The 19313-nt window shown below is 41.8% G+C and overlaps 1 protein-coding gene across 2 annotated transcripts in view; it reads right to left on the bottom strand.

The window, feature by feature from the left end:
* rbpj (recombination signal binding protein for immunoglobulin kappa J region) overlaps positions 1–13501 on the bottom strand; it is a 59617-nt gene extending 46116 nt beyond the window's left edge. The window contains exon 1 of one of the 2 annotated variants that reach the window (XM_008118825.3): positions 13350–13501. In XM_008118825.3, coding sequence (XP_008117032.2) covers positions 13350–13453 — 104 coding nt within the window. In that variant the 5' untranslated portion in view covers positions 13454–13501. Of the gene's footprint in view, positions 1–13213; positions 13323–13349 lie in introns of those variants that run through there. The other variant, XM_062982192.1, reaches the window with a different exon arrangement.
* Positions 13502–19313: the final 5812 nt, after the last annotated feature.

Genomic DNA, 19313 nt, shown 5'->3' with positions numbered 1-19313 from the left:
GATGTAACATATCTTAATTTCAGTAAGGCCTTTGACCAGTAAAATGTGGGATAGACAATATTACTGTTAGGTAGATTTCTAATTGGTTAAGCCACTGAGTCCAAAGGGTGCTCACCAATGGTTCCTCTTTATCCTGAAAAAAAGTGACTAGTGGGGTGCCACAGAGTTCGGTCCTGGGCCCAGTTCTGTTCAACATCTTTTAATTACTTGGATGAAGGTTTAGAGAGCATGTTTATCAAGTTTAGAGATGACACCAAATTAGGAGCAATAGCTAATACTCCAGAAGACAGGATCAGAATTCAGAATGACCTTAACAAATAGGAGAGATGGGCCCAAACTAACAAAATGAATATCAACAAAGACAAATGTTAAGATGCTACACTTAGGAAGGATAGGTGACACCTGGCTTGACCACAGTACATGTTAAAAAGATCTTGGAGTCTTAGTACACAAATTAAATATGAGCCAACAATGTGATGCAGCAGCTAAAAAGCTAATGGAAGTTTGGGTTGCATCAGGAATATAATGTCCAGCTCAGGAATGGACAAACTTCGGCCCTCTGGGTGTTTTGGACTTCAGCTCTCACAATTCCTAACAGCCTGGTCTAGATCAAGAGAAGTAACGGTGCCCCTCTATTCTGCTTTGGACAGACCTCGCCTGGGATACTGTGTCCAGTTCTGAGCACCACAATTCAAGAGAGATATTGACAAGCTGGGATGTGTCTAGAGGACGGCGATTAAAATGATCAAATGTCTGGAGACCATGCCCTATGAGGAGCGGCTTAAAGAGCTCGGTATATTTAGCCTGCAGAAGAGAAGGTTGAGAGGAGACATGATAGCCATGTACAAATATTAGAAAGGCTGTCTTAAGGAAGAATGAGCAGGCTTGTTTTTGCTATCCTGGAGATGAGGACTCGGAGCAATGGGTTCAAATTACAGGAAAGGAGATTCCACATCAGGAAGAACATCTTGACTGTAAGAGCTGTTTAGCAGTGGAACTCGCTACCTCGGCGTGTGGTGGGAAGCTCCCTCTTCGGAGACTTTTAAACAGAGGTTGGGTGGCCATCTATCAGGGGTACTTTGATTGTGCTTTTCCTGCATGGCAGGGGGTTGGAGTAGATGGCCCATGTGGTCTCTTCCAACTCTATGATTCTAATACAAGAATTCTCAAAAGTGGCCACCCTGCCCTGAAGAAACAATTAAATCTGTAGCCAATAAAATCTCAAACAAGAAGCTCACATCTTTCTCTACTTACATAAGAAAGGAATAAGAAAATCAGAACGGAAATTCAAGTAAAGATATACTTGATCAATCATCAAAAGGACAAGATATGTGAAGGACATGTAATATACTGGAAAATCATTGGCCCACAAAATAATGGACTCTGAAAGTTTTCAAATGAACTCTAATAAAAAGATGGCCAACTTCTTAAAAACTGGGGATTATTTTTCATAAGGAAAAAAGAAGAGAAAATCATGCCTGCAAGGTTTGAAATATATGTTATTTTCAAAAAAAAAATAATAATAAATTACAAGATATAGATTTATACATTATTCAGTATCCAGTTGAGTAAAAACCCATGCTTGGACAATGTGACACATGGAATAGCTGTATTTAAACAATAAAGCTCCGTGCAGCTTTTTCACTACACATTTAAAGTATGTTGTAGTGCTTAGTGAGCTGAACTGAGACTTGGGAATTCCAGATCCAAGTCTACACTTACTCATAGAAGTCACCATGTGACCTTGGGCTAATTCAAATTTCAGCCTAACTGACCTGACAGGATTGTTGTGAGGACAAATCGAGGATAGAAGCTATGTACACTGTATTGAGTCTACTGAAGGTGCTTAAGAACAATTACTACTACAACTGAACATCACTGTCATTGCTACATCTATTACACTCTAGCCCAGGGGTCCTCAAACTTTTTAAGCCGAGGGCCTGTCCACAATCCTTCAGACTGTTGAGGGGCCGGATTATCATTTGAGAAAAATACAAACAAATTCCGATGCACACTGCATATGTCTTATTTGTAGTGCAACAACAACAACAACAAGAACAATAAAAGAACAATACAATATTTAAAAATAAAAACAATTTTAACCAACATACATTGATCAGGATTTCAATAGAAAGTGTGGTCCTGCTTCTGGCCAATGAGATAGTCAAGTTAATTAGGGTTGTTGTTGTTGTTGTTGTTGTTGTTGTGTGCCTTCAAGTCATTTCAGACTTTGGGTGAGCCCAAGTCAAAAATGTATTTATTTATTTATTATTTACTGCATTTATTTATTGCATTTGTATCACACCCTTCTCACCCCAAAGGGGACTCAGAGTGGCTTACAAATTATATGTACATACAATATATTATATTATTAGCATAGCACAATATTAGCATCATATATAACTGTATTGAACTATACCACTATACTGTAATATTATTAGTAATATTATATGTAATATAGAATATATAATTAATATTACTACAGTAGAGTCTCACTCATCCAAGCCTCGCTTATCCAAGCTTCTGGATAATCCAAGACATTTTTGTAGTCAATGTTTTCAATATATCATGATATTTTGGTGCTAAATTCATAAATATAGTAATTACAACATAACATTACTGCATATTGAACTACTTTTTCTGACAAATTTATTGTATAACATGATGTTTTGGTGCTTAATTTGTAAAATCATAACCTAATTTGATGTTTAATAGGCTTTTCCTTAATCCCTCCTTATTATCCAATATATTCGCTTATCCAAGCTTCTGCTGGCCCGTTTAGCTTGGATAAGTGAGACTCTACTGTATATAGTATTATTATTAGTGTTATATTGTATTACATTATAATATTATTATCAATATTATATGTATATACAATATATTATATTATAAAACTGAGGGCGGGGGCCAAGTAAATGACCTTGGAGGGCCGCATCCGGCCCCCGGGCCTTAGTTTGGGGACCCCTGCTCTAGCCCCCAAAAGAAAACAGAGAATTCAAGTGCCTGCTCTGCATGGCACTATTCAAATCAAATCTCTCAGGCTGATTCCATCTTGAACATAACAGTTGATACAACACCACTAGATAAGACTTGTGTGACTGTTCAATACTACTAGATCCTTTTCTCAGAGTCTCCATAGCCTTGAGGTGACTTGAAAGCAACAGATCACCATCACCACTACTGTTTGGGAAACATGCTTAGAGAAGTGAGAGTCACCAAATATCTGGCCTTCTTAATGAAAAAGTCCAAAGAGAAGGACTAATAGAGTGGGTGAACATAGCAGTCAATGCATCTTTGCAAGGTAAGAGTTCTAGCATGTTTAAAGGAAACAGATGTAATACTCTTCAAAAATTCTTCCCTAAACGCTTTGGTAATAAATAAATATCGATCTTGAGCTCCCAACATCTATTGAGGGGGATATTAAAGTACTAGAACATGTGATTGCCTCCCAGCTCCACATCCTGAATGAAACACGATTATATAGTTTCAACTCAGTTGTCAGTTCAGGTTATAAGACAGACACAACTTTGATTCCCTTGGTGGATGATCTATGCCTGGAAATGGAAACATGCACTATCGTACTTTCACCAATCCCTAGAGCAGTAGTTCTCAACCTGGGGTCCCCAGATATTTTTGGCCTTCAATGCCCAGAAATCCTAATAGCTGGGTAACTGGCTGGGATTTCTGGGAGTTGTAGGTCAAAAACATTTGGGGACCCCATACTGAGAACCACTGCCCTAAAGGAAGATCCATAGAATAAAAAACTCAGAAGAAAAAAAATTACTTATGACAATGTGTGCTAGCCAGTGACCAAGTAGCAATAATAAATTACAGCAGGACAAGGTATTGTCAAGTGCCATTATAAAGAACTGCTTCATTTTAAAAGTGTTGAAGGTAATATACAACACAAACATGGAATATATTTGGTTGGAGTTCACAAATATGGCTCTTAATAGCTGATATGTTTTTTCAAAGGGTAGTAGATGATTTCAATGTATGCTCCTGTCCAAGCCTTTGATTTCACTATTTTCATGTTCCATCCTAAGAAACCCCTTCCTTAAAATAATACTTCCTACATTTTATCAGATACTAGGGAGCATTTTGCCCTCCAAATGATTCAGGCTACAACTCCTAGAAAAGAACTGAAAATTCTGAGGAAACAGTGGAAAAGACTTATATGAAATACTCTATTTTACAGAATCAAATGCATTTCAAGAAATGTTATGGAATTTTTCTTTTCTCAAATCTCAGAATTCAAGAATAATTCCTGCCTAACAGAAAAATCAAATTTAAACTGCACTTCCATACCTACAGGGCAGCACCTTATTTAAAACAGGGGCATACAGTGCCTTCATTTTCTTGTGACTCGTTGCTTATTTTTTTCAGATGAAGCTTTATCTAATCTGGAGGTAAGAAAAAGCAAGTAGCTTGCATCTGCTACTCTGTTCCTACAAACTAAGGCACTAAAGTCCCACCAAGTGGGGTAGATCTCATTTCTGACTACAAATTATAGTTAGGATAACATTGTAGGTGTCATAAAGCCATGAGAGAAGAGGAAATTATCCAAAATTAATTTTACACACCAGGACAACGAAGAATAGTGAATACACATTCTTTTCAAAAATATTTATATTTGAAGACCAACAAATCCATGGAGGGATGAACTTGATTATAATGCTGATAATAATCATAAGTAATAAAGTATTATTTTTCTTGTTATATTCCTAGGGTTACTTGGCAAGATTTGTTTAGAGGAGATTTGCCTATGTCATCTTCTGAGACTTGCTCAAGGTTACTGACTGGATTCAATCCTTGGTTTCTCGTTGTCCCTGTAAAACTTTCAAATCATACTGTGTTAGCTATTGTTCTTTTAGCATGTTCCACCATGAATCCCAATGAATAATTATAATAGACTTCATAGTAAATCCGAACTAGAATTGCATTGTGTAAGAATATATGTAAGTAATCTCAACATCTACCAGAGAATAGATTTGGGGCCCTTCTAAACAGCCATATAACCCAGAGTGTCAATGCAGATAATCCACAATATCTGCTTTGAACTGGATTATCTGAGTTCACACTGCCATATAATCCAGTTCAATTTGGATTCTATGCAGCTGTGTGGAAGGGGCCTCAATTAAGACTAATAAATACTTCTGAACCATGAGCTCCAGTAGGTTTTTCCTTCTGCCAAAAGACTAGAAGGGATAGTCACAGATATAGAGGAAGAAAAAGAAAGATCCATCCATGGCCAGACACCTTATAATGAATAACATGAAATAAACAAAAACATACACACAGATGGGTATCTCTTAGGCTAAGTACCTACCATTAAAATCCTGATAAAATAATAAAGCAGTAAGTCCAAAAAAATTCTACATGTCCATCTGCTTGTTGACGCATATGTAATTTCGCACTTATGTAGGTTAAATAAACTTTCTTATCTGCTCCCCTGGAAGTACCTCATACTTGCCTAAGAAGTAGTCACTTAAAATATGGATCAATAAAGATGATAAACTATTTTTAAATTCACAGTGTTTGCACAAACTCTGTATGGATAGGAGTTTGTCATATTATTCCCTGTCATTAAAGTGCCTTAAGTGCAAAATGCAAATTATTGTTTCAGGTACCTTAGCCAGTCTGTTTACAAATTGAGCTTGACAAAGTTGTTTACAAAATCATTCATAATTCACAAGGCATGAATCTCCACTACATAATTAATCTAGCTCGACAGCACTTTAAATACCACTGATGATTGCTATGGTATTATGAGAGTTTAACTTTTGCAGGGTAAATTTAACCTTCTCTGCTAAAAAGTGCTGGTGCCTCACAAAACCAACACTAAGGAGCAAAAATTTTGCAAATCTGCACTGATACAATTTCTAAGACATCATAGCATAAGCCAGGGGTTCCCAAACTTTTTTAACATGGGGGCAGTTCATGGTCCCTCAGACCGTTGGAGGGCCGGACTATAGTTTTTAAAAAAAACTATGAACACATTCCTATGCAGTGCACACTGCACATATCTTATTTTGAAGTAAATAAACAAAACAGGAATAAATACAGCCTCAATGTTAATCATAATCATAATATAAATAATGAAGAGGGTTGGAAAAGACCCCTTGGGCCATTTAGTCCAACCTCCTTCTGCCTTTGTGCACCAAAAGCACTAGCAAAGCACCCCTTAATAAATAATTATTAAGTAAATAATAATTAAAATACCATTGTAAACAAGCAAAGCTTCGGAAGGCACGCACCAGGTGAGGGAGGAGACGGGAAAGGTGCCCCGCGCCACACGCACCTTCCTCAGCAGAGGAGGAGGGAGCTGCTGCTGCAAGGGCCGGATAAATGGCTTCAATGGGCTGCATGTAGCCCCCAGGCCTTAGTTTGGGGACCCCTGGCATAAACATTTAGGATACGGGCTTGGAACTCTCATTATATATATTACATGATTGGAAGCAAGAAAATTGGGAAGTGAAAACTGTACTTCTCCATTTGTTAGCTTACGTTAAATTAAAAGCATTCAACTTGATTTCCAAAATGAAACCCAGCTTGCTTCCCTAATAACATACCAGGTCATATTCACAACTTCAATCAAAAAGTTAAACAATTTTGCACTCTCATTATTACAGCATATTTTATAAACCAGAACTGACAGAATTTTGCTGCCATAGTTGCTTCTGACCAGCTTTTCATAAGCTGCCAGTAGCAAAACACTCTTATTTCAGTTATTAGCTTACTTATGTTTTGTAATTTCCACAGATTTTCACAATGTGCAAATAAACACTGAATGCAAAATATAGAACACTCCATTATAACCATTTCATATAATGGTATCCTGGTTTCTTTTTACGAAGTCTGGCAGTTTAGTTCCATTGCGTGCGCTTCACCATGTCATTTTTGAAATTCCCATGTATCATATAAAACACACATTGTTTCTTATTGCAATGTGTTTCTCCACACCCACAAGGTATCTTTCATTCAACCTTTTCATGAAATCAAATGCTCAGATATTTTACTTGAAAAACTCAAAAAGCACACAAATATTTGCACTATGTTTCTAAATGCATTATCCGAATGAATATACCCTATAGAATTTTTAGTTAAAAATCACCTCAAAAAGTATGGGTCAACTTATTCACAGGTCAATGTGAGTACCTTAACTTTTATCAAAAAAAGAATGATCCCATTCTCTAAGTAGAGTGATAAAAGGCAAGTGCTAAGTCTGTTCTGGGAGAACTTAAAAGAAGCACCAAGTTTTAATCTCTCTGCTGTGGTGCCACTTCTGGCCTTTTTGAATGTCTGGGTGGGGGAGTAGTGACGGTGGCCAGAAGTAACCATCCCCTCGAAGTAGCATTACTGCTTTCTCATGTCTGCTCAAAGATCTGCGTCACATCAAAATCCATAAATTGGGCCCCAAAACCTGCCCTCGACTTATAAGGTAAAGGTTTTCCCCTGACATTGAGTCTAGTTGTGTCTAACTCTGGGGGTTAGTGCGCATCTCCATTTCTAAGCTGAAGAGCCAGCGTTGTCCATAGACATCTCCAAGGTCATGTGGCCGGCATGACTGCATGGAGTGCCGTTACCTTCCCGGCAGAGCAGTACCTATGGATCTACTCACATTTACATGTTTTCAAACTGCTAGGTTGGCAGAAGCTGGGCTAACAGCAGGAGCTCACCCCGCTCACTGGATTTGAATAGCTGACACAAGTTCAGCAGCTAAGCGGTTTAACCTGCTGCGCCACCGGGGGCTCGACTTATACATGGGGCCAATTTATGCACAGGTATACGGCAGGTTTAAACTATACTTTATGTATGAGACAATGTCAAAAAATATATAAAGTACTGTTTTCGTAACAAAAATGGCTAATAAGGTTCATCTAGAAAAGTCCCATAGTCTAAAAATCAATGGTAGGAATGAATATAAATTTGGAACAAAACCCTAATTATTTTCAACTGGAACAAACCCATTTGTTCTATCAACTTTTATATGAAACCCACTGAACAAATGCCTGCACTCAACATCTATTCTAATCAAATCATACATTCCTACCTCAAATTTTAGACAAACTAGACACAAAGATAGTGAGATTTCACAGGAGACTTCCAATTTAGAGACCACAGGACAACACTTACAAAATTCATGTCTCTTGCCTTCACTAACAAACACTTTCGAACAGTATAAAGCTATGAGAAAATGCAGTTCACAGTTGGGAAGTCTAGCAATTATATTCAACAAAAAGAAAAACATGAATGCAATAGTAAATGGCTTCATTTTAGGCTATGGACAAGTTGAATTAAGCCTTACAAAGAGGATCTACTGAAGATGCCAGCTACAGATGAAGATGAAATGTCAGAAGAAAATACTGCCAGAAAACAGCTATACAGCCTAGAAACCACATAACACTCCAGTTATTCCGGCCATGAAAGCCTTCGACAATACATATTATTTTGTTGCCCTGACTTCAGAATTCTCAGAAGTAATTCAGAATTCAGAAAAAAAATCTGTTCTCTTCCAGAAGATGAAAGAGCTACAAGAATGCACTGTTAATTGAAATACTGTAAAAGGAAGAAAAATAACTTACTTCAAGCAACGACACGATCAGAGAAAGTGAGTGACAATAAAATTAAAGGAGTAGCATGTTATTCTATTATCGCAATAAAGAACAAACTCAACATTTTGCTGACAGTCCCAATCAAGCAACCAACAAATTAATACTAAAGGTATTTGCATATACAAATTCCACACAAATAATGTAGATGTATTTCCGTGTCACAAAGTTTGAAGGTGTTTCAATCTGCTGGTGAGGCCATTACCAAGAGCAGCAAATTATTATTGACAAGATTAAAAAAGCTTTTGTTTCAATTTAAGAAACTGTTCCCCACAACAAAATATAGATGTGGAAACAATTATTGAATAACTAAACAACCATGATTATGTGGTGTAAAATAACATCACCACATTGAAAACTAACCCAACTCCCCAAATCAGTATCTTTTGTTTCCACTTGAGGACACTAAACTTTATGTACTAGTACAATTTGCAGGAAAAACAAAAACAAAACATAGAATCATAGAGTTGGAAGAGACCACAAGGGCCATCCAGTCAAAAGCGGAATCAAAGCACCCCCAACAGATGGCCATCCAGCCTCTGCTTAGACACTTCGGGAAGAGACTACACCACGCTCCAAGGCCCCTTCCATACAGCTGTATAAAATCCACACTGAACTGGATTATCCGGCAGTGTGGACTCAAATAACATAGTTCAAAGCAGATATGGTGGATTATCTGTCTTGATATTCTGAATGATATGGCTATGTGGAAGGGCCCCAACTCTTCAGTATTGGAGAACAGTACCTTTTGCATACATGCATACAGCATGTATGAAACACAAATGAATGCTGTGTGTTCAGACCTGTGTCCCAGCTCAATGATTACGTACATCTATGCAATGATCAGCATTCCAAAAATCCAAACACTTCTAGTCTCAAGCATTTCGGATAAGGGATGCTCAAGCTGTATATAGAACACGTGCCAACTGAAGCGACAAGCTGGGCGAGGAGAGGCCAATTACATTATGCAACCCCAAATTGGTAGTTGATGAGTGGACTAAAATGACAGCTTTCCCTTAAAAGGGTTGCACCTGGTTACAGCAACCAGTGCAGCCTTGGTCATAGGATTTGGGGTCTGGTTTTGTTCCTCGTGGCAGAAGCAGAAGAAGGAAAATTTATTTATTTATTTACTTATTACAGATTTCTATGCTGCCTTTCTCCAGGACGGACTCAAGGCGGTTCACATCGTATTTTAAAACATACAAATAGTTTTTTTTAAAAAAAAACAACGTTACTAAACAAGTATTAGAGGTTGAATAATCCTTTAAAACTTTCTGTATTATTGAATATTAAAAGTTAAAATCTAAAATTCCCCATTCTTCTGTATCCATAAGTACCTGACTTCAGTTAAAAGCTGCTTCAAAGAGGAAAATTTTCACGCCTTTCCTAAATATCATGAGGGTGGAAGCCGATATAATTTCAGCAAGTTCCACAACTTAGGAGCTGCACCCGAGAATGTACCTTCTCTAGTGATTTTTAAGTGCATGTTGGCTGGGAACTGTGTCAAAATAAGGTTCTCCTTACTAGAACTTGGAGGTCTATCTAGCCTGTATAGGGGGTGTCTCAAGTAACCTGGACCAAAGTTGTGCAGGGCTTTATAGGTTAAACCACCACCTTGAATTGGGCCCAGAAACAAATCAGAAGCCAATTGAGCTGTTTCAACAGAAGAGTGGTGTGCTCCCTGGAATCAGCTCCAGTAAGTAACCTGGCTACTGTTCTCTGGACAAACTGGAGTTTCCGAACACTTTTCAAGGGCGGTCCCACGTAGAGTGCATTGTAGTAGTCCAAACGCGATGTAATAATGATAACTTTATTTATACCCCGCCTCATCTCCCAAAAAGGGATTAAGAGTGGCTTACAATCATAAAATAAAACATAGTCAATAATATAAACAAGGTAAATAACATATCAAATTAAGACAAAACAAAAAACAACACAAACCAACCAAAACATCAGTAAACAATTATATATAAAAACAGTTTAAACAACATAAAAATTCCCAGCCATTGCTCTGGTAAAGATAAGTCATTAAATCCAACTGATAGTTATTAGGAATTCTTACATTTTGCCATTGTCAAAGGCATGTCTAAAAAGCCAAGTTTTCAATTCTTTCCTAAAGGTAATGAGCGTGGGTGCCTAGCTAATCTCCCTGGGGAAGGTGTTCAAACGCCAGGGGGCCACTATCGAGAAGGCCCCTCTTCCATCCCCACCAACTGCGCTTGTGACGGTGATGGGGCTGTGAGGAGGGCCTTCCCAGCAGATCTTAAGGCCCAAACATAGGGGGAAATGCGGTCACGTAAATAGGCTAGACCCAAACCATATTAAGCTTTGTAGACGATGACCTGCACTATAGCCCAGAAGCCCACAGGCAGCCAGTGAAGCTGCTTTAATGGGGGGGGGAGGTATCTTCCTGATAGTTCACTCCTGTCAGCAGCCTGACTGAAGATTTTTGTACTAATAGTAGGTTCAAAGCCAGCCCCACGTAGAATGCATTGCAGTAAGCCCCCTTCCACACAGCTGTATGAAATCCACACTGAACTGGAATATATGGCAGTGTGGACTCAGATAAACCCATTCAAAGCAGATATTGTGGGATTTTCTGGCTTGATATTCTGGGTTATATGGCTGTGTGGAAGGGCCCTAAGTGATATGTTTTGTGGAAGGGCCCCAAGGTCAATTGTCAAACAGATTACACACTCAAAAGCACTAAGAAACAACACTCCCCCCCCCCCCCCAAAAAAAAATGATAAATAACTGCTGAGATACAAAAATGCTGTTACACTGAAACATGGGATGCGTTCAATATAGTACTGGGTTCTAAGGCCCCTTCCACACAGCTGTATAAAATCCACATTGAACTCGATTATCTGGCAGTGTGGACTCAGATAACCCAGCTTATTCCACACAGCTGAATAAAATCCCACATTATCCGCTTTGAATTGGAATATATGGCAGTGACTCAGATAACCCAGTTCAAAGCAGATATTGTGGGTTATTCTGCCTTGATATTATGGTCTCTAAAGCTGTGTGGAAGGGCCCTCAGTTCCTGTGATATAACTATGGACCCTTCCAGACAGGCCCCTTATCCCTGGATCTGATCCCAGGTTTTGTTTATCCCAGTATATCTGGCAATGGGGACTCATATAATCAAGTTTAAACGGTTCTGATCCAACTTACTGGTCCGAATGCATTTCCTCTTATGAGCCAACAAGAGCCTTAAGATTGGCTGGGGTGGCCCTGTTCTCAATCCTACCACCTTCACAATTGCGATTGGTGGGGATGAGAGACAAGGCCTTCTCAGTGGTGGCCCCTTAGTTGTGGAACTCCCTCCCCAGTGACATCAGGCAGGCCCATCTCTTCTCATTTTTAGAAAGAAACTAAAGACTTGGCTTTGTAAACAAGCATTTGAAGAATGAGTTATCACGGATTTCAACACAGTCTGAATAAGGATTATGAGCAAGGATTATGGATGAACGGAATTATGCAATTTATGTTTTAACCTGTTCAAGATGTTTTATTTGCACGCCTGTTTTAAATGGTTTTAATTGTATTTTTATTGCTATGTTTTGGAGACGCAGCGGGTTAAACCATTGAGCTGCTGAATTTGCTGACCAAAAGGTCAGCAGTTCAAATCCTGGGAGCAGAGTGAGCTCCCGCTGTCAGCTCCAGCTTCTGCAAACCTAACAGTTCAAAAATATGTAAATGTGAGCAGATCAATAGGTACTGCTCCGGCTGGAAGGTAACGGCACTCTATGCAGTCATGCCGGCCACATGACCTTGGAGGTGTCTGCAGACAACTCTTCGGCTTAGAAATGGAAATGAGTCGGACATGACTAGACTTCATGCCAAGGGAAAACCTTTACCTTTACCTGCTATGTATTAGTGACATTGAATGTTGCCAGTGTTGTAAGCCACCTTGAGTCCCCCAATGGGGTGAGAAAGGCGGGGTATAAATGAAGTAAATAAATAAATAAAGCAGAATACTTGGGATCATTTCCTGGGATATAGGGCCTGTCCGGAAGGGCCCTAAAGCAGTGGTTCTCAACCTGTGAGTTCCCAGATGTTTTGGCCTTCAACTTCCAGCTGGCTGGGATTTCTGGAAGTTGTAAGCCAAAACACCTGGGCACCCACAGGTTGAGACGCAGTGCCCTAAAGCATGGACCACCACAGCCAGATCTGGCTTTTCGGCGCAGTTGAAGCACAAGCTTTAATGATGCGAAAGCCAGTGTAACCACTGAGTCCAGTGTAACCAGTGCATATACCCCAGTGGCCAAGTCAGATTTCTCCAGACATGAGCTGACTCCTCCCGCGTCCCTCTGGGCCCTAAGAAGCCCCCCTGTGCTTTGTCTGGAGAAGGGTTTCCTAGCGAGAGAGTCTTGACAGAAGAGAAACAGGTCCCCTTGCTCTCTCGCCTTTGCCCGCTGCTTTGTGTTCCCCAGCTGGGAGCTCGGAGCGAGCCTGGGTCTCCACAGAGAAGAGGCCGGGCCCTCACAGGCACGAGGGTCCCCATGGAAACTCGGCCCGAAACCCCCACACACACTCCTCGCCCCTCAACGGCCGAGCAACGCGGCCTCCCCCCGCTCGCCCGCCTCACACACAACCGCACACGGAGGAAGAAACCCTGGCCAAACCGAGGAGGCCAGGAGCGCCAGCCGAGAGGCCGAGGCCCGGCGGCCCGGGAAAGAGCGGGAGGAACCGACTCCGGAGCAACTATGCCACGAACCCCCCCGCACTCACCCTGTCACAACAGGCGCCATCTTCCACAAACTCTCGCCAAAACTCCTACTCTCGCGAGAGGCGGCCAATGTGTCCGCCGCCACCAGCAGGGAACGCGCGCGCATCCCGTATTTCCCCCCCAATGTTCCCTCCGAGAGCGCGCACGCGCACGAGCGAGAAAAACAAAAGGCCGAGGGGCGGGGCTAAAAGGGAGCCCCTTGGCCCCGCCCACGCGCTCCCTGACTCCCAGCTGCTTCCCTTTCCCTCATCTCAAAGAGTCAGACACAACAGGCGTGGGAACGGGAACCCAAACCTCGCGAGAACTCATGAATGCAAGGCAGGCGCTAACATCGCGAGAGGATGGTGATAGTAAAGAGGAGGGGTGTCTATGTGTGTGTGTTTCCTTCCTGCCAGTCATTCCGGCGCAGTGCTGTCTATAGCAGTCTCTCTCTTTCCGCTCCCCCCCCCGCAGGGAATGGAAAGGCCCTGAAGCGTCATATTCTTTCGCACCGCTATGTGGACGAATCCATTTTAGGTAGCATTGAAGGGGAGGATAATAATATAACAAGGTGTTTTAAGAGGAGAAACTACAGTAAACAAATAGGTTAATTCTCTTAAATTAAAAATAATTACACTTCTATGCCCATTTTTCTCTTCTTTGTGCATTTTGGTTTGTAACAGATTTGTGTTGCACATCACTTGGACCAATGAGAAGGGTTGTAGATCCACCTTGGTTTCTGTTCCAGAGTTTAAGGGAGCTTTCCATGGTGCTGAACTGGGCCTCCAAAACAAAGCCCTCCATTTCAAAAATGCTATTTTTATTGTTTGTCGTGTCTACAAAATGAGATTTTAATTCCATTGATTGTTCAAACTATGTTGAGCTAGTTATTTATGATGGCATTGTGTGCTTTATAGTTTTTTATGAGATGTTGTGGTTTAATGTGTTGTCAAAGGGTTTCATGGCCGAAATCACTGGGTTGCTGTGAGTTTTCCATGCAGCTGTGGAAAGTCTACATAGGTAAGGTAAAGGTTTTCCCCTGACGTTAAGTCCAGTCATGTCTGACTCTGGGGTGTGGTGCTCATCTCCATTTCTAAGCCATTTCTAAAGAGCCGGTGTTGTCCGTAGACCTCCAAGGTCATGTGGCCGGCATGACTGCATGGAGCGCCGTTACCTTCCCGCCGGAGCGGTACCTATTGATCTACTCACATTGGCATGTTTTCGAACTGCTAGGCTGGCAGGAGCTGGAGCTAACAGCGGCCGCTCACGCCGCTCCCGGGACTTGAACCTGGGACCTTTCGGTCTGCAGCTCAGTGCTTTAACGCACTTTGCCATCACCAAACATAGCATTGCCCAAACACGAATCAAGGAACATGAAAGGCACTGCAGACTAACTCAACCAGAGAAATCAGCCATAGCAGAGTGCTTGATGAACCAACCTGGACACAGTATATTATTTGAGAATACAAAAATGCCGGTCCACTCTAATAACCACCATGTCATACTACACAGAGAAGCCACTGAAATCCACAAGCATGTGGACAATTTCAATAGAAAGGAAGAAACCATGAAAACAAACAAAATCTGGCTACCAGTATTTTAAAAATCTCTAAAATCAACACAGTAAATAAAAAACAACACTGGAAAAAAACAGGAACCCCAGACAAGAAATAATCAGGGTCTGCCAACACCTTCCAACAAAGGATCTCTCCAAGCTTTGAAGCTACAAGGCCATTCAGTGCTAATCAAGGTGGCCAATTTGCAACATTCACACTTGCCGCAAACAGACAAGAGCTCTTTCTCCTACCCTGGACCTTCCACAGATATATAAACCTCACTTGCCTATTTTCTAGCAGACCTCATAACCTCTGAGGATGCTTGCCATAGATGTGGGTGAAACGTCATGAGAGAAAGCTTCTGGAACATGGCCATTTTTGTTGTTTATTCATTCAGTCGCTTCCGACTCTTCATGACCTCATGGACCAGCCCACGCCAGAGCTTCTTGTCAGCCGTCGCCGCCCCCAGTTCCTTCAAGGTCAAGCCAGTCACTTCAAGGATACCATCCATCCATCTTGTCCCTCCTTTTTCCTTCCATTTCCCCCAGCATCATGGTATTTTCCAAGCTTTCCTGACTTCTCATTATGTGGCCAAAGTACTTCATCTTTGCCTCTAATATCCTTCCCTCCAGTGAGCAGCCAAGCATTATTTCCTGGAGTATGAACTGGTTGGATCTTCTCGTGGTCCAAGGCACTCCCAGGATTTTCCTCCAACACCACAGTTCAAAAGCATCTATCTTCCTTCGCTCAGCCTTCCTTATGGTCCAGCTCTCGCATCCATAGGTTACTATGGGGAATACCATTGCTTTTACTATGTGGACCTTCGTTGCCAGTATGATGTCTCTGTTCTTCACTATTTTATCAAGATTGGCCATTGCTCTCCTCCCAAGAAGTAAACAGTTCCTGTGCTAAACCAGTGCCTAGTAATGGACTGGACGAAGGCAAACAAATGGAAGCTTAATCCAGACAAGACAGAGGTGCTCCTGGTCATTCATAAGACAGATCTGGGAATAGGGATTCATTCTGTGTCACACTCTCGCTAAAAACACAGGTTCGCTGTTTGGGGATACTCCTGGATTTGGTACCTGGAGGCCTAGGTACCAGCAGTAACCAAGGGTCTTTTGTGCAAGCAATGCTAGTGTGTCAACTGCACCCATTCCTGTAGAACTTTTTTTTTTCCGTGTCAGGAGCTTCTGGAGTGAGAGAATTGGCCGTCTGCAAGGACATTGCCCAGGGGATGCCCAGCTGTTTTGATGTTTTACCATCCTTGTGGGAGGCCTCCCTCATGTTCCCGCATGGAGCTGGAGCTGATAGAGGGAGCTCATCTGCGCTCTCCACAGGTGGGATTCGAACCTGGCAGCCTTCAGGTCAACAACCCAACCTTCAAGTCACAAGACTTTTATCCCCTAGGCCACCAGAGGCTCCTCCTGTAGAAGTCAGATCTGGCCACAGTGGTACATGCGTTGGTTACACAGTGGTACATGCGTTGGTACATGCATTGGTTGGACTACTGCTATGCACTCTGTGGAGGTCTGCCTTTGAAAAGTGTTCAGAAACTTCAGCTGGTCCAAAGAGCAGCAGCCAGGTTATTAAACAGGGCTGGCAACAGGGAGCATCCAACTTCTCTGTTGCAGCAGATCCACTGGCTGTCAAAACATTTCCGGGCACCATTCAGTGTGTTGCAAAGTCCTGTATGGTTCTGGTCCAGATTATATGAAGGGCCATACCTCTTTCTATGAACCTGGTAGACATCTAGGATCTACTGGGATGGGCCTTCTCTCTATCTCAATACCCACTGAAGCACTTTTGGTGAGAACACTGGGGAGAGCCTTTACAGTGGCTTCTCCCAAACTGTGGAACTTCCTCCCAAGAGAGACCAGGATGGCCCCATCCTTGCTGGCCTTCTACAAGTAGATCAACACCTTTCTCTGCCAACAGGCATTTGGGGAAGGATGAGGTGCATGCTGCAGGGGAGGGTGGGGAAGGGGGGTGGGGAAGTTGAGGAGAATATTTCATTTTAAATGTAATTTTAATTTTATGAGTTATTTTATTGTATCTTAACCATATTTTGAATTCATGACACAACTGTTTAATTGTTTTTAACTGTTCTTTAGCTTTTGTATTTGCCATGTTTTTAAATTTATTGGGTTGTGTCATAAAATTGTGTCATGAACTTTGAGAAAGGCTGGATAGAAAGAAAATTAAAAAATACTTCTGAAACAAAAGGGGGGAGTTTTCTATGATTCTATGCTAGAAGGAAGGTATGTGGCCTACACAATTCATTACAACAGCCCTCATCCTCCAGTTAAGCGCACTGTTTCTTATTTTGTTTGTTTAATTTCTATCCCACCCTTCTCCCAGAATAGGACCAAAGCAGTCTACAAAATAGCAAAATAAAATGCAGCTAAATAGAAAAAAAATGCCTGCTGGATAAAGAATTTGGCCTTCAGCTTTCAGGTTTTGAAAAAAAGGGAGAAAAGTTTCCACACGGTAAAATCCATTGTGGCGCAATTCTGAGTACACCCACAGGAGGTTAGGTTCCTTTCAAAAGTGTGGGAGTTACCTCTGAGACAAACACATGGAACTAAAAAAATCTTAGAAAGGATCATGATTGCAGCAAGGGAGTGCTGAATCTAATTGAGGCAACACCCTAAAGGACTCTTTTGCACTCTCTTAAGTCTGTTAAGTAACTATCAGTAAGATACTGGCTTCAGTATCAGTGGCATAAAGAGGCTACACCTTTCAGGGAGTTAATAATAGGCAGGAATAACCAGAAGCATTCTCTAGTAAATATTTTAATGGGAGCTGGGATAGCTCATGATGGTAATGATGGCATACTTCCCTCCCCAGACTGCTCCAGGTGAGACTTCACTATCCCTAAAGGTAAAGATAAAGGTTTTCCCCTGACATGAAGTCTAGTTGTGCCTGACTCTGGGGGTTGGTGCTCATCTCCATTTCTAAGCTGAAGAGCTGGCATTGTCGGTAGACACCCCCCAAGGTCATGTGGCCGGCATGACTGTATGGAGTGCCGTTACCTTCCTGCCGGAGTGGTATCTATTGATCTACTCACATTTGCATGTTTTCAAACTGCTGGTTGACAGAAGCTGGGGCTAACAGTGGAAGCTTACCCCACTCCTTGGATTCAAACCACCGACCTTTCAGTCAGCAAGTTCAGCAGCTCAGTGGTTTAACCTGCTGCACCACTGTCCCTAAGGAAGGTGTAATAAATTCATTGGAGCATAAGAATAGTATAACCATCTTAAGTCTACAGTTTTCAGTCAGTCTAGGAGCCTCCGGTGGCGTAGAGGGGTAAAGCCTTGTGACTTGAAGCTTGGGTTGCTGACCTGAAAGCTGCCAGGTTTGAATCCCACCCGGGGAGAGCGCGGATGAGCTCCCTCTATCAGCTCCAGCTCTACGCGGGGACATGAGAGAAGCCTCCCACAAGGATGGTAAAAGCATCAAAACATCCGGGCATCCCCTGGGCAACGTCCTTGCAGACGGCCAATTCTCTCACATCAGAAGCAACCCAGGTTGCTCCTGACATGAAAAAAAAAGTCAGTCTACTGGACTGAAAGGACAGAGCCGCCCACTGCTCTGATGTTATGGTTTTATGGGTCCTCTCAGTGAGATAGACCCTGCCTATTTAGTGAAATGGCGGCCTCAGGGAGCCTATTTGGAATTCCATAGAAAAATTGTTAGGTATTTGGTTGTTGTTGTTGTTGTTTTAGTGGTAGACATGCTTCTTGGGTTTTCTGCCTCTACTCCAGGAATAACTTGCCTGGCTTTGGGGACTCAATACATAAACTTGGATGGATTTGGACTGGGATTTGTTACCCAGCTTTGTATCTCAAAAATGCATGAGCTGTCCTTGCTCCCTATCTTTTGGAAGTTGAGTTGGAGTGGTGTGTTGGAATTACATATCTCTAACTAGGTGCCTTGTCTCATAGTCAGCTGGATTTGAATGTGTCTATTTGAAGGTGAACTCTGCTGGTGCCCATTTCACTTCTTAAGCATCTCCATTTTTGAGCTGACCAAACTGGTTTCAGGGGCGATTACCCCTTGGACACTTTTGCTAGGGACTTCAACATCCAAACAGAGACCTTTCTGTCAAGAGAAACTCAGAATTTCATGCTTCATGAGAATGATGGATCTGCCTCAGATAGTATCAGGTGCCACCTTGTCTGCAAGGCACATTTTGGAACTCTGTGGTAGGCAAGATGATGGTCATCTGGGAGTAGAAGAGATATCTATAGTTCAGTTCATGGACACATCACTACCTGGTGAGTTTTAGACTCATTGCAGTGATAGGGGGACAATAAGCTGGTTTGACCAAGGAGACTTTTAAATCTCACTGATGTCTCTTGGAGTGTTTTATGCTCCTGCAGCAAGTGATCCTGTGAAAGCCCTGACTGATCCCTAGAGTAGGGAAAT

Source organism: Anolis carolinensis, chromosome 5 (genome assembly GCF_035594765.1).
Source record: "Anolis carolinensis isolate JA03-04 chromosome 5, rAnoCar3.1.pri, whole genome shotgun sequence".
NCBI classification, from domain to species: domain Eukaryota; kingdom Metazoa; phylum Chordata; class Lepidosauria; order Squamata; family Dactyloidae; genus Anolis; species Anolis carolinensis.
The sequence above is the reverse complement of the archived record's forward strand: the minus strand, read 5'-3'. Positions and strand labels throughout refer to the sequence as shown.